The sequence below is a fragment of the Tenrec ecaudatus genome, chromosome 6 (genome assembly GCF_050624435.1).
Source record: "Tenrec ecaudatus isolate mTenEca1 chromosome 6, mTenEca1.hap1, whole genome shotgun sequence".
Classification (NCBI taxonomy): Eukaryota; Metazoa; Chordata; class Mammalia; order Afrosoricida; family Tenrecidae; genus Tenrec; species Tenrec ecaudatus.
This window is the reverse complement of record NC_134535.1, coordinates 98,676,253-98,688,733: the sequence shown is the minus strand read 5'-3', so window position 1 is coordinate 98,688,733 and position 12,481 is coordinate 98,676,253. Positions and strand designations below refer to the sequence as shown.

Sequence of the window (12,481 nt, the reverse complement as noted above, 5' to 3'; positions counted from 1 at the left end):
GATTACTTTTGCAGCCCCGCCCTCGGATGGTCCAGTGCTCTGCAGGGGCATTAGCCCAGGAACTGGAGGGGGGGGGGATGTGCACGTTACCCACCTGCCTACAGGCCCCGAGAACTGCGGTCCAAGTCCTTAAAATGGAAGCACAGTTTTGAGATGTACAAAAAAAAAAAAGGTTTACTGAATCAAAGCAAACATGTTCTTGGGGAGAGGGTCACAATGCATGCTAGTGTATTAGGGACTCTGAACTGTCTCACGGTCAAAAGTCTTTCTAATGGTCCAGCCTTTCTCAAACTTCATGAACGGTCGCATTTTCCTTACCACGCTAACATTTACTTCTAATCCACCCCCCAATCCCCCCATGGATTTATGTCCTGAGGAAAAGACATTCAAATCACGGCGTGGACCATACTTCTTTTTCTCGTTCTGCCACATCTTTTAAAGGAGGTGGGTGATCTGTGTCTGGGTAATATTGTGGTTGGGGCGAAGATGGCCTTCTAATAGAATCAATTATATTAGGAAATATAAGCTCAATGAGGTATATTTAAAAAAAAACTAAAGACTTCCAAACCAGCAAAGTCCAAATAATGGGCAATTCTTGAATGTTTACTGTGTTGGGTACTATTATAAGTGCGTTGTCTTTATTAAATATCTCATACTGTTCTCATTGAGAAACCAGACAAAGCAGATCCCTGCAGTTCACCCACAGTGATATGGGGCTCGTTACCCCTCCAGAGCCAGGAAAGCAGGTGGTTTCTGCACAGTTCTGGAGGCAGACAACCTGGGCTCAGCAGTTTCTAGCCCCGTGACTTGAAAATGTTGGTATTCCTTAACCCATGAATGTAAAGCAAGAAAAAAAGTAACTGCAAGAGTTCCCGGAGACGTTATGTAAAATACATAGAACAGGGCTTGACCTACTAAATCTCAATGGGCGTCCACTTAAGAGACGACAGTCAAAGCCAGTCTCACAAGAGGCTCCGTCCCCTGCTCCTGCTCCTATCTTCCGCACCATGGTAAAATGAGACTGTCACACATGGCCTTTCAAAATGGACAGTTCCCAGGGGACCGTCGTTTCTTCGACTGAGTTGCACAGATTTTTTCTGAAACCTTTCTCTTCGGCTTCGATCTGTGTAACACGCCTAGATGCCTGGCGTGTGGCTGTCTCTTTCCTGAATGTTACAGCATGAGCAGGAAAATCTTTCTTCTTTCATACAATGCTTAAGAGGATTTCATTAACGATGACACTGTCAGTACCACTATACAAACAGAAACAGCCCATTTAACACAGAGTTTCATTTTTTAAAGTTTAAGAATTCCTTTAAAAACTTGTGTTCCTTCCCAAAGTAAATATTTTTATGACAGGTCTTAAGATAGGTTAGTTATAGACTCATGTTAGGCATTAGTTGAATGACTAGCTGCATTCTTTCCTTCCATGTCACTTAATAACTGAGTTTTTTTTTTCCAACAAGAAGATACTTTAAGGATTTGACCAGATGCCCTCTAAATTCCCTCTTAATCCTAAAATTCTGTAAGGAGAGGCTGCTTCTGTAAATGAGCTCCACCTACACAAATCCCGAGAAGTTGGCTTTGTTCCTTACCTACTGTTTAGAGGAACGACTATACTTCACTGCTGTAAAAACTCACCGCCTTGGAAACCCTGTTTGGTGATTCTACTCTGGCCTGTAGAATTGCTATCACTTGAAATTCAATTCACTGGCAATGGGTATCATTTCTTACTATATATACATTTTACCTCCAGTTATTTATAGCGTTCCCATTTTCTGTCTAGTCTTAGGAATTGGCTCTTCAGATGGTGATTAAATTGGCTTTCAAGTGGCTTATCTATTCCTGCTGTTGATAGTTCCCTCTTGGCATGGTAATCCCCTCTCTATCTTGTCAGATAAATGTTTGGGTATTTCCATGAAGAATAAACAAATGACTACTGGTGGAAACACAGGCCTTCAATGCCACATATTCCAGAAGACCATGAGATCAGAAGACTGTTAAGAATTCCTCCTGCTGAGGGCTCACTCATCCGAGCTGCACCCGCCAGGCTTTTTGGAGGGCTTGGGCATAGTCTGGGACATACACCCAGAGCAGGAAAACGCCTGTGATCCGAGCGGATGGCCACCCACACAAGTCTCCTGCAGGAGTGCAAGAAAGGGAAAGGATTGTTCACAAACACGGGGACAAAGCAGGACACAGGCTCACACATGGTCTGTTTTTTCCCCCGGTCACAGCTGCAGTCCACCTGATGGCAGTGAATTTTTGTTTTTTAATTAATCATAGCTAATATATTAGTATGTTTCTTCATTTTTCATGTGTTTCAGTCCCTATCTCGTCCCATTTTTCTTACAGGAAATGTTTCTTGGTGACAAATACAGGGCTTTAAGGAAGTAACATCAGTAATCACAAAATAGTAAACCTACCACTTAAACCCACAGCAATTAAAGTTGCAGGTTACAAGGTCAGCTCCAGGGCCATGTCAATTCTACCCCACATAAGCCACCCCCACACTTCAGGGCTACACAGATACCAATGCAGTCAAGATTATTGTTGCCTAATTTCATGTTTAATATTATCACAGGCTCTATAAATGCCTTTAAAAACCCATAGGCATGTCATCAGCATACACATCCACCATCTGGAGGAATAAAGTACTCCAACACTTAAAAAATTGGGATCTAAGACACATTACAATTTCAGGGTGACTCAGGTTAGTTACCTAAACCTTCTTCATTGAGCTTTTAAAGTTGAGAGATTTAAAAGCTTCAAATATAATAAAGACTTAATCCCACATTGAAGTTGGAAATGGAGACCTATCTTTCTACCTGACATCTTTCTGGATTTGAAGTATTTTTTCATACTTTACTTTCTGATCACAAACATCTTCTCCAGATTAAAAAAAAAGGCAAATTGCCATAAGTGCTGCAGAAGCCAGAAGCCATGTGAGGGAGAGGCCTGAACTATTTCCCACTGACTAAGAGTGACAGAAGGTAGTAAGGTGGCACCCGCCGAAGGTGAGAGCTGGCTGCCGCTGGCTCTTGAATATGTTCAATGACAGTTCACTTAAAGTAACAGTTAGTGTCACCTTGCTTCAGTAGATGATGTCACCCAAGCACCAGAACCACACTTTGATCTCATTTCTGGATAGCCTGGGCACATTCTTCCACAACAAGACTTGTTTCACTCTTTAAGAGTGTCCTTGACTTCAAATAACGGCCTGAGGATGATCACAGGAGATTTAATAGCTCTGTGCTATTTTTAAATGTTGGGCACAATTGGGCTTGTCGTAACATAACTCATTAAAATAAGTTGAGATTTTGGGGCTGGGCTTGCCCAGGAGTTAGGAAAATTATCTTAGATCCCCCTGCTTAAAAAATTAAAACGGAGAGTTAGCATTGTAGGGGCTGAAAAAGCCCAGCGAATAGTGTACATTGAGTGCCGCAGTTCAGAAGAGGTTTGTATTTCATGACAACTGTTAAATGTTAAGCATTTCCACGGGGACAAAGCTCATCTAGTTAGTATGCAGGGGGAACAAGAACTTTCATGACCACAGTTGCCTGGCGCGTGGAAAAGACTGTCACCTTTGTTACGTATGATCACTGCCTGACCTCCTTTGTTCTTACAACCACGCGTGCTCTGTAACCTACCTTTCTTAAGTTCATTTAAAACCAGATTAAGAGGAAATCCCAGATGATAAGAACAGGCACAAAGGAAACACACAGAAGCCTCGCCATTACATTTTCTGCAGGAAATTGCAAACATTTCTTGCTGTTCTCACCACTATAACACTACAGATCAAGACACCCGTGGCCCAGGGATGCAGCAATGTGCATATGATGGTGAAACGCGGAAACCAGAAGAGGGATAGCGATGCAGATCAAACTTCTAACATCTACCAACACAACCACCTCGGCCCTTGTTTCCTCCTGTAACGTCCCGTCCGCATGAGTTCGCATCCGTCTGCGTGAGTTCGCATTTGGATTCCCGGAGATCTGCGTGCACCATCCACCCCGAAAGCAAAGATGGCTGAAGAGGGCAAAGGGGAGCAGCTTCCAGTGTTTGCTGGTGGTGAGCGTGCCAGTGTCCTCGGGAAGCCGACCCGAAGGAGCGTGGAAGCAAGATCTGGGGACCATAGAGATGGAAAAGGACAGAAACAAGGCATGCTTTTTTTTTTTTTTTTTAGGCTTCTTGGGCTGGGGAGTAGAAAAATAGGTGTTTTCCTTTGTTTTGTTTTTGTTTGGGGTTTTTTTGTAGCCAAGAATGGAGAGGCGGTTATTTCTGAGAGCACTTTTCCCTGTTCCTCAGTCTTTAAGGGAGTGGTAGGCTTTGGCAGTCCGGCTGTTGACAAAATCTGTCTTCTTAAACTGAGCCTTTGGAATAAGCAAATAGAAACGTGAAAAGCAAAAAGGCAACAACATTTTCACAAACACCAAAAGGCAGCTCCCCTGCCCTGCCCTGCCCCCAAGATTCCTGCCCCGAGTCCAGTCAGCCAGGCTATTGTCGTCTGGCTCTGTTAACTATTAACATTTGCAGCATTCTTACCTTCTTGAAGGAGTTGTGGAGTTCAGGGTGATTCCACAGGGAATACAGCAGGACAGACGCAGCTTTACTTGCTTTGTTGGGGCAATAGCTGAAAAGAAGAATAGGACATTCTGCTATCAGTGAGGACGTGAAGCTTCTGGACAGCGCGGTGATGTACATAAAGCTTCTTTAACTGCCGTTACTCAGTCGGCATCCAGTAAGTCATGCCACTCCGCAATGCAAGGCCATGAGATGCACAGCTTGGGGGCCAGGGATCAGGCTTCATCTCTGTTTAAAACTTAAACTTTAAATGCTTAGCACAGGGCTAGTAAATAGTTTATCGAGTAAAATTCTAATGTTTGTAAGAAATACATTCTTAGGCACATACAAATCCTTAAATCTGTAAAATAGAATTTTCTTCACAAAATTCAGGAAAGTGTGATTGAAGAAGATACATGCCTTTCATACCTAGTGACTCCCTCTGTGGATGGAAGGGTAATGTAGTATTTCTAGTTATTTTTAAAAAATAGTTTTCTTGGTACTTTATCTACGTCATACAATTCAATAATTCAATCATATCAAGAAGAGTTGTACAATGATTATCACAATCAATTTTACAACATTTTCTTCTTCCTTGCATTCATTGTTATTCACATAATTACTTTTTTACATTGTGGCAAAAATACACACAACAAAACTTTCTCCAATTCAACAACTTCTACATATGTCGCTCGGTGCCATTGATTACACGTTTTGTGTTGTACAACCATTATTGATCTCCTTTTCCATATTATATTTTTCTAAGTTTTTAAAGTAAAGTCTCTGTAGAATTTGCTAAAATTGTTTTAAAATCACTCCATGCTTTTATGTAGAACAAATAGAAAACTTGTTCCTATTCCTGTCTTAAATCCAGTCGCCAGTAAATTGGATACCATATAACCTAAATACAGTTACCGTATGTACTCGTGTATCAGCCGAGTTTCCCAGCATATTTTTAATGCAGTTTTTGTGGTAAAATTAGGTGCCTCGGCTGATACTTGGGTCAGCTTATACTCAACTATATGGTATATTCTGCTTTTAAATTTATCCCCAAATTCTACCTCTGGCAAAGATCAATGTTGTTTTAGATCTCTCCTCTTCGTCACCTGAAGTAGCCCAGGAGTCAGTTTTTTAAAGGATCACCCTCCCCTGTAGCAGAGCAACCTGGAAGCAGGGAACAAAGAGTGGACAAAGCTGTGCAGAGACGTGTGTGCTCACGCTATCAGCCTGGCAGAGTGGGTGTGGCTAATCAACCCCTCAGGACCTTTAGCACCTGCCTGATGGACTTTTCAGAAATGCCTGCTCTTAATCAGAGTGTAAATAAAACGACCTTAAAATGGTGAAGAGTTCTTAATTGCAAAGGTGTTATATTTATAGTTTATCACTTGGTTGGTTGGCACTTGGGCCTCAATTATTTAAAAATATAGTGCTGTAAGTATCGTGAACGCCCAGGCTAGCTCGGAAATTACAGGTCAGCTATACAATGGGCGAATGAGAAAGGAAGCAACTTGTAAGCGTCCTTGTTGAGGATTGTTTTGGAGGGCCTGTGAGGACAGCCTCACACGGACTCACAGCAACTGAAAGTCACAGGGTTCTCGTTCCTTGCTAACTCCACCATTTCCAGAAGCGATGGTACCCTTCCCTGTGCTTCTCAAATTTGGATAGATACACAAATCATATCATATTGTCTCAGAGAGATTTGCTTAGACGTTTGAATAACTACTTGGGAGAGTCACTTCTACTTTGCAGCAGTAATTCATTCACATGTGCTCCACAGATGCTGAGCCACGGCTCGCTGCCAGACTCCAGGACGAATGAGCAGTCTCTGCTGGGAAAACGGACATGCCAGACAGCGCTCATTCTAAACACGTTCCTTCTTGGTGGGCCTTGGCAGAGGTGGCCTGCCAAACCTGCAGGGCCTGAGCTTGGAGGGCTACGGGGGAAGGAGGGAGCTGTGAGGGCCCACTCAATGGTACCACTGACCCCGAGACACACCTTATACACAGTGTGCAGAAACACACACATTGCTTGTCTACTGTACGTGAAGCCAGTCTGCTTTACTGCCCACTAACGGCAGGCTGTATCCTTTCTTTCCTTCTCTTGGTTATTTGGGGAAGTAAGGTGTGTGTAACAGGTCAAACCAGAGTCAGATAAAAGATCCTGCTCTTCAGGCTCCCCTCCTTCCCATCACTCTAAGTCCTCACGGCCCCCCAGCCCATTCCCATTGACAGCAGCCCACCTCTCCATTCACTAATTTTAATATTTTGGTTATACGAGATTTTAAAAAATATTTTTCTTCTCAACTATTTTTTTTAATTGGAGAGACTGTAAAATCAGGGAAACGGGGATGTGGGATGACTAATGGGCATTAGGCTTGCTCTCAAAAGAGAATAAAGGTGTAGAGTAAAACCGAGAAAGGAAGTGTCTGCCACTTCCTGGGCTATGTCTGCCTTTTCTAAGCTTTCAGAGGTGATCCTGGCTGCGCAGGTTTAAGAGGGAACAGGTGGTTTCTGTCCATAGACTCCTACCCAGCCCGCAGGTCCCTGTGGGCAGAACAGCTATGACTTCTGCAAGCTAATTGATTAATTAATATTCCCCAGACCTTTTCTGTTGCATTTATTTATTTATTTATTTTGTTGCTGTTTTTGAAAATTTCTCTCTTTTTATAAATAATTTTATTGGGGGCTCTTACACCTCTTATAGCAATCCGTACAACAATTGCATCAACCACATCTTTACATATGTTGCCATCATCCTTTTCAAATGCAAACTGATTTCTTAGAACAAAGTGCTGCAATGCATTATCAAGAGAAGTTAAAAGTTTGATGTTCTCTGGATATTTTAGAAAACCACAAACAACTCTATGATTTGTGTGGTTCCGTTTTTGTTTTTTTTTTTTTACTTCCTACGCCTGGACCACATGATTAGGCCCTGTTTCCAACCTGGCTTTGGCCAAGTTGCCTGTGGTACTCAGGCGCACATAGGTAACCTGTCACTCAGGCGTAGTGATGGGGAAGGTGAGGCAGCTGATGAGGAGCAGATGCTTCAGAACTTACGCGTCGCCTGCGCTGATGGTCATGATTTTCTGGAGACTCCCGGTGTTGAAAAGGTCCCGCGCATTCTGGTAACTGTTTTGGATGATATTGTTCAACGTGTAACAGGCAGAGGCTGTGGTCTCAGTTAGGAGCTCGGTACTTGGAACTGTGTCAGGAATTATGGAAACCAAGTCAGGTAGAGTTTCTTTGGCTACAAATGAAAAGAAATAGAAAACTTTATTAGGAGGATTATATTTCTTAATCTTAAGATTCCAACAAAGTTTGGGTAAAGAACATTTTAAAAAATAAACATAATGAACACATATGTAGAGATATCACTTTTCTCATAAAATTAAATATAGACTAAAAAAAGATGTTTCTTTTCCTCATTGGTCGCAAAATACAAAATACAAAACCGAAAAAGCCTGAAACCCTCAAAACATGTATTGGCAAGGATGAGCAGAAACCGGAACTTCCTGCACTCTGTGGTTGGGAATGTAAAATGAAGTGACCACTGCAGAAAGCAACCAGGCCTGTCCTTGACCAAGTTCAACACGATGACCACCTGGCCCGGCGCTTACATTGGAAGGTGTATTCAAAGCAACTGACAGCAGTGACTTAAACAGGCACTGGGCACAGTGTTCACTGCTGTATTATTTACACTAGCCCCAAAGTGGAAATGTCTGCAATGTTCACCAACAGATGAATAAATAAGCAAAATGTTTATATATATATACACTTTTTTAAAAAGTGTGCTTCATACAGATTATGATTTTGGAAGCTCCTGGGCTGGTTCCACTCTTCCTTTAGGGTTGCTCTGAGCTGGGTTTTCCCTTCTGTTCTCTGTTTAGGACCCTCTCTAAGTGCCTTTGCTCTCTGACTGGTTCCTTAACGCAGTGCTGCGTTTATGGTGGACGCACAGCAACTGGGACGGGTTGGACCGTTCCTCCACCAGTGTTCATATAGCACTTCGCTTTACGGCACTTCGCTTTACGGTCTTGCATTTTGGGGGGATGCTTGTTTATCCTGGTGACTTTCTTTCTAATAGGACTGGGGCTCTCGAAGACAATTACTTTCTTCGTTTCTGGATTCCCACAGTGACTCACTAATGGCATTCCCGCATAATACCGGGATATGACTGACAAGTAAGATTTACCTTTCGCTCAAAAGCCTGAATGCATCCCTTCTAAACTGTTATTTAAGAATCACATCACAGTGGTACGAGCGCCAAGCTCAGCTTCTGAAGCCAAACTTCTTTTGTTTCATCTCGGGCTCTGCCACTTACTAGTTCCATAATCTGGCTGAGCTGCTTAACTTCTCTGTGCTGCCTTTTCCTCATTTGTGAAGTTCTGAGAAATTGAATAAGCTTAACACATGTTCACTACAGTACCGTCCATTATACATAGCAAATTTTTAATACATGCAATTACTAGAAGGCATATTACAAATATTACCTGGTTGGAAATCTCTCGTGAAAAACAGAAAGCATGCATTTCAAATGGATTTTTATTTATTCCTGGCTCCAGTTTGATGATATCGAGGTTTTGGGTGTATTAATTCCCTAAGGAGCCCTGGCGGAGCTGTGGTTTGCTAACCACAGTGTCTGTGCTTCAAATCCTCCGGTAGCTCTGTGGGAGACGGATGAGGCAGTCTGCTCCCATCCAGAGTTCCCCTCCGACGCCCTAGGAAGCCATTTTCTCTGTCCTACAAACCCACCAGCTGCTCTGGGGGACAAGGTCAGGGTCTCTGCTCCTGAAAAGATCGATAGCTTTGGAATGAAGGGTCTCTGTGAGTTGGAGTTGACTGACTCAAGCGGTGACCTTGCACTTAGCGTACCATATTTAACGTTGAGCTAGTTTGGATTTATCCTGCCATTTCTCTCTGTGGTCCGTAAAGAAGGAGGGTTTATCCGTGGAATCCTGTGAGCCGTGTGGCAATAAGTACCGGGAATTTACAAGCCTGCAGCCGACACCAGCAGCACGTCTGTCGCGGGGGCCATGTCTACTGTGTGCGCTGTCGCGGGGGGCATGCCTACTGTGTGCGCTGTCGCGGGGGGCATGACTACTGTGTGCGCTGTCGCGGGGGCCATGCCTACTGTGTGCGCTGTCGCGGGGGGCATGCCTACTGTGTGCGCTGTCGCGGGGGGCATGCCTACTGTGTGCGCTGTCGCGGGGGGCATGTCTACTGGGTGCGCTGTCGCGGGGAGCATGTCTACTGTGTGCGCTGTCGTGGGGGGCATGTCTACTGGGTGCGCTGTCGCGGGGGGGCATGCCTACTGTGTGCGCTGTCACGGGGGGCATGTCTACTGTGTGCGGCACAGTTATTTCCCGGGCGGTGCTTTAAAGGGCCCAGTGAACATTTCAGTCGAAGGAAGACAAACTGGAAGGAAAATGCACCTGCTCTGAAGAGGAGAACAAAAGACCCCAGAAGACAATGCGGAGGGAGAATCTTTCATAATTTTGAGAGTGCCAGAGGCAAGGTTTCTTTTAGGCTCATTGACAACTTTCCAGGCTCTCTATTTACAGTGGGAGTGGCGCCACTGTATGGGACAGCTTATCAACCAGCGCGCTGCTGTTTGTCTTCGGAAAAAAATTACTAAAACATAACCACGACACACTTCAATATCCTTGGTTGTGTGCACGTGTGCGTGGGTGCATAGACTCAGAAATCTAATTCCACAAACAAACAAACAAAATTTTGTTTATAATTTAGCAAAATAAATACAAACTGAAAATCAAGTTGTTAGACAGTCAGATGGTACGACTGAGGAATAAAAACATATTCCTTACTTTTAAATGACTTACTATCATCAAGTCGATGCTGACTTATAGTGACCCTATAGGACAGAGTAGAACTGCCCTTGTGCGTTTCCAGGACTGTAACTCTTTCAGGAATAGAATTCCCAGTCTTTCTCGCATTTAAATTAGGAGGGCAGTACAAATGTTGTCTTTTCTGGTTATTAAAAAAGAAAAAGGCTAGATATTAAGAAAAATCCTCTTTGAGATCCAGAAGGCCTAACTCTGAGGGCTAGGCACATAAAAGTCACATTTATTTGCCATGTTCTATTATTTATTCAGATTTTCAGCTTATCATTGGGAAAAGTGCAGAAGAACAAGTTTGGTGTGTTCGTGTGTTTCATTTTCAATGTGTACCTATTGCATTTAGATGCTTTGCCCCAACTCACCAATTTCATTCTGCAGAGAAAGATTCCGAGACAAATTCCTCAGTAGGAAGACTGCAGTTTTCTTCACACTTGGGTCACCCACGTGCAGCATCTTCCGGGTGTGCTGAAGGCCATTTTCTTTCTGGACGACTGTCTGAGCTACGGAAGCCGGCATCTGTTTTGTAAAACATGTACTATAAAGGCGACTGCATTTGATTTCATGGTAAATATTAAGTTTTCTGTAGACTGCTGGAGGTTGAGCAGAATTTTTTGATAAATAAACATGTTTATTTAGAACATTTTAATTTAAAATAATTAGACTAATGGATTATTGGACCAAGTCAAGGTGACTGAGGTCACAAGGACTAGATAGTGCCAGTTACCATTACCAACAGTGAGCAAGAGGTTTTAAACCCATTGGTGGAGTGGGGGACTGTGATGAAACCAGTCTAAAAATGCTTTCTTACTAAGTTTCCAATTTATTTTTTTATTTCCAATTTAATTACTGAATACATATATCTTTTCCCCAAACTATATATTGAGCTTTTAAAGAAAGGAATGTATGGCTCTTTGGTTGTCTGTCATTCTATGCCTTGTATCAGAGGTCAGGTGTACAAGTCCAGGTCCACTAGAGTCAGCTTTGATGTGACAGTAGGCTGACTTGTCGTTGCACTGGGTCTGAATACAGATCAGGCCCTGCCTGGCATCACCGAACCTCCGCCAATACTAAGACCTTGGCTTGTGCCTGCATCCTGATATTTATTGAAAGCCAGTCTGAGGCCATCCTGTCATTATTGGCTGTTCTTTGGGGTGATTTATTTTCTCTGCTTGTTATTATCCTCCCCTCAGTGTTCCCATCCTGCTTGAGTTTCTCCATGTAGAACAAAGGTTTTTAACACAGAGCCAGGGATGGATTTCAGGAGGCAGAAGAGTCTCTATAACTATTTTTGTGTGTGTTTATAATCAACATTTTCACGGAAAGGATTCAAAATGCTTAAACAGTTCATAGCTGCTACTTTGGAATGCATGTTCTATTGCATACAAACGATATATTTTGTCTTTCTCTAATTCACATAAGAGTCTCAGAGCTTATTTAATTCCTTTAGAGGAGATTCCTTCTCCTGCAGCCATGCAGAAAGGCATGTCTCCTATCTTGATTCAGAAAGCTGCTCTGATATTACCATCTTTCAATGGTCCTTCTAGAAAATAATATTTTCTCTCATGTGCAAAAACCCCTGGCCTCTTCCTCACGGCTGTCCAGCTCTACCACCCCTTGTCACATCTTGAGTTATCTTTCTTCCCTGTCAGCTGAGGCCTATTGGTTCTGCAACATGCCCTGGAGGCCTTGCTGCCCGGCTCTGAGCCTTCTTCTCTGCGTCAGGTGCTGTCATTTCAGATGACACCACTATCCACATGGACAGATCCGTCACAGTTCCTGCTGTTGTTAGGTGCCTACCGGTTGGTTCCAAATCACAGCAGCCCTGTGTGCAGCAGACTGAGTCCTACGGCAGCCTTACAAGCTTGACAATGCTTTAGCCGACCACGGCAGTCACGGTGCCACTTAGTGTCTTCCTCTTCCTGGTTGCTCATCTACCTTACCAAACATGATGGTCTTCTCCAGGCCTTGTCACTTCCCCAAATTTATGAGATAACTGTCCTAAACTCCCTAAAGAGTACTGACCTCTATCGCTTCCATACACGACTTGCATGGTCACAGAGA

At 43.3% G+C, this 12,481-nt stretch overlaps 1 protein-coding gene across 1 annotated transcript in view; it reads right to left on the bottom strand.

The window, feature by feature from the left end:
• Positions 1-4,155: 4,155 nt before the first annotated feature.
• PKP2 (plakophilin 2) overlaps positions 4,156-12,481 on the bottom strand; it is a 107,346-nt gene continuing 99,020 nt past the window's right edge. The window contains exons 10-13 of the mRNA XM_075551892.1: positions 10,783-10,936; positions 7,620-7,809; positions 4,546-4,633; positions 4,156-4,373 (exon numbers count right to left, since the gene is read on the bottom strand). Coding sequence (XP_075408007.1) covers positions 4,305-4,373; positions 4,546-4,633; positions 7,620-7,809; positions 10,783-10,936 — 501 coding nt within the window. The 3' untranslated portion in view covers positions 4,156-4,304. The remainder of the gene's footprint in view (positions 4,374-4,545; positions 4,634-7,619; positions 7,810-10,782; positions 10,937-12,481) is intronic.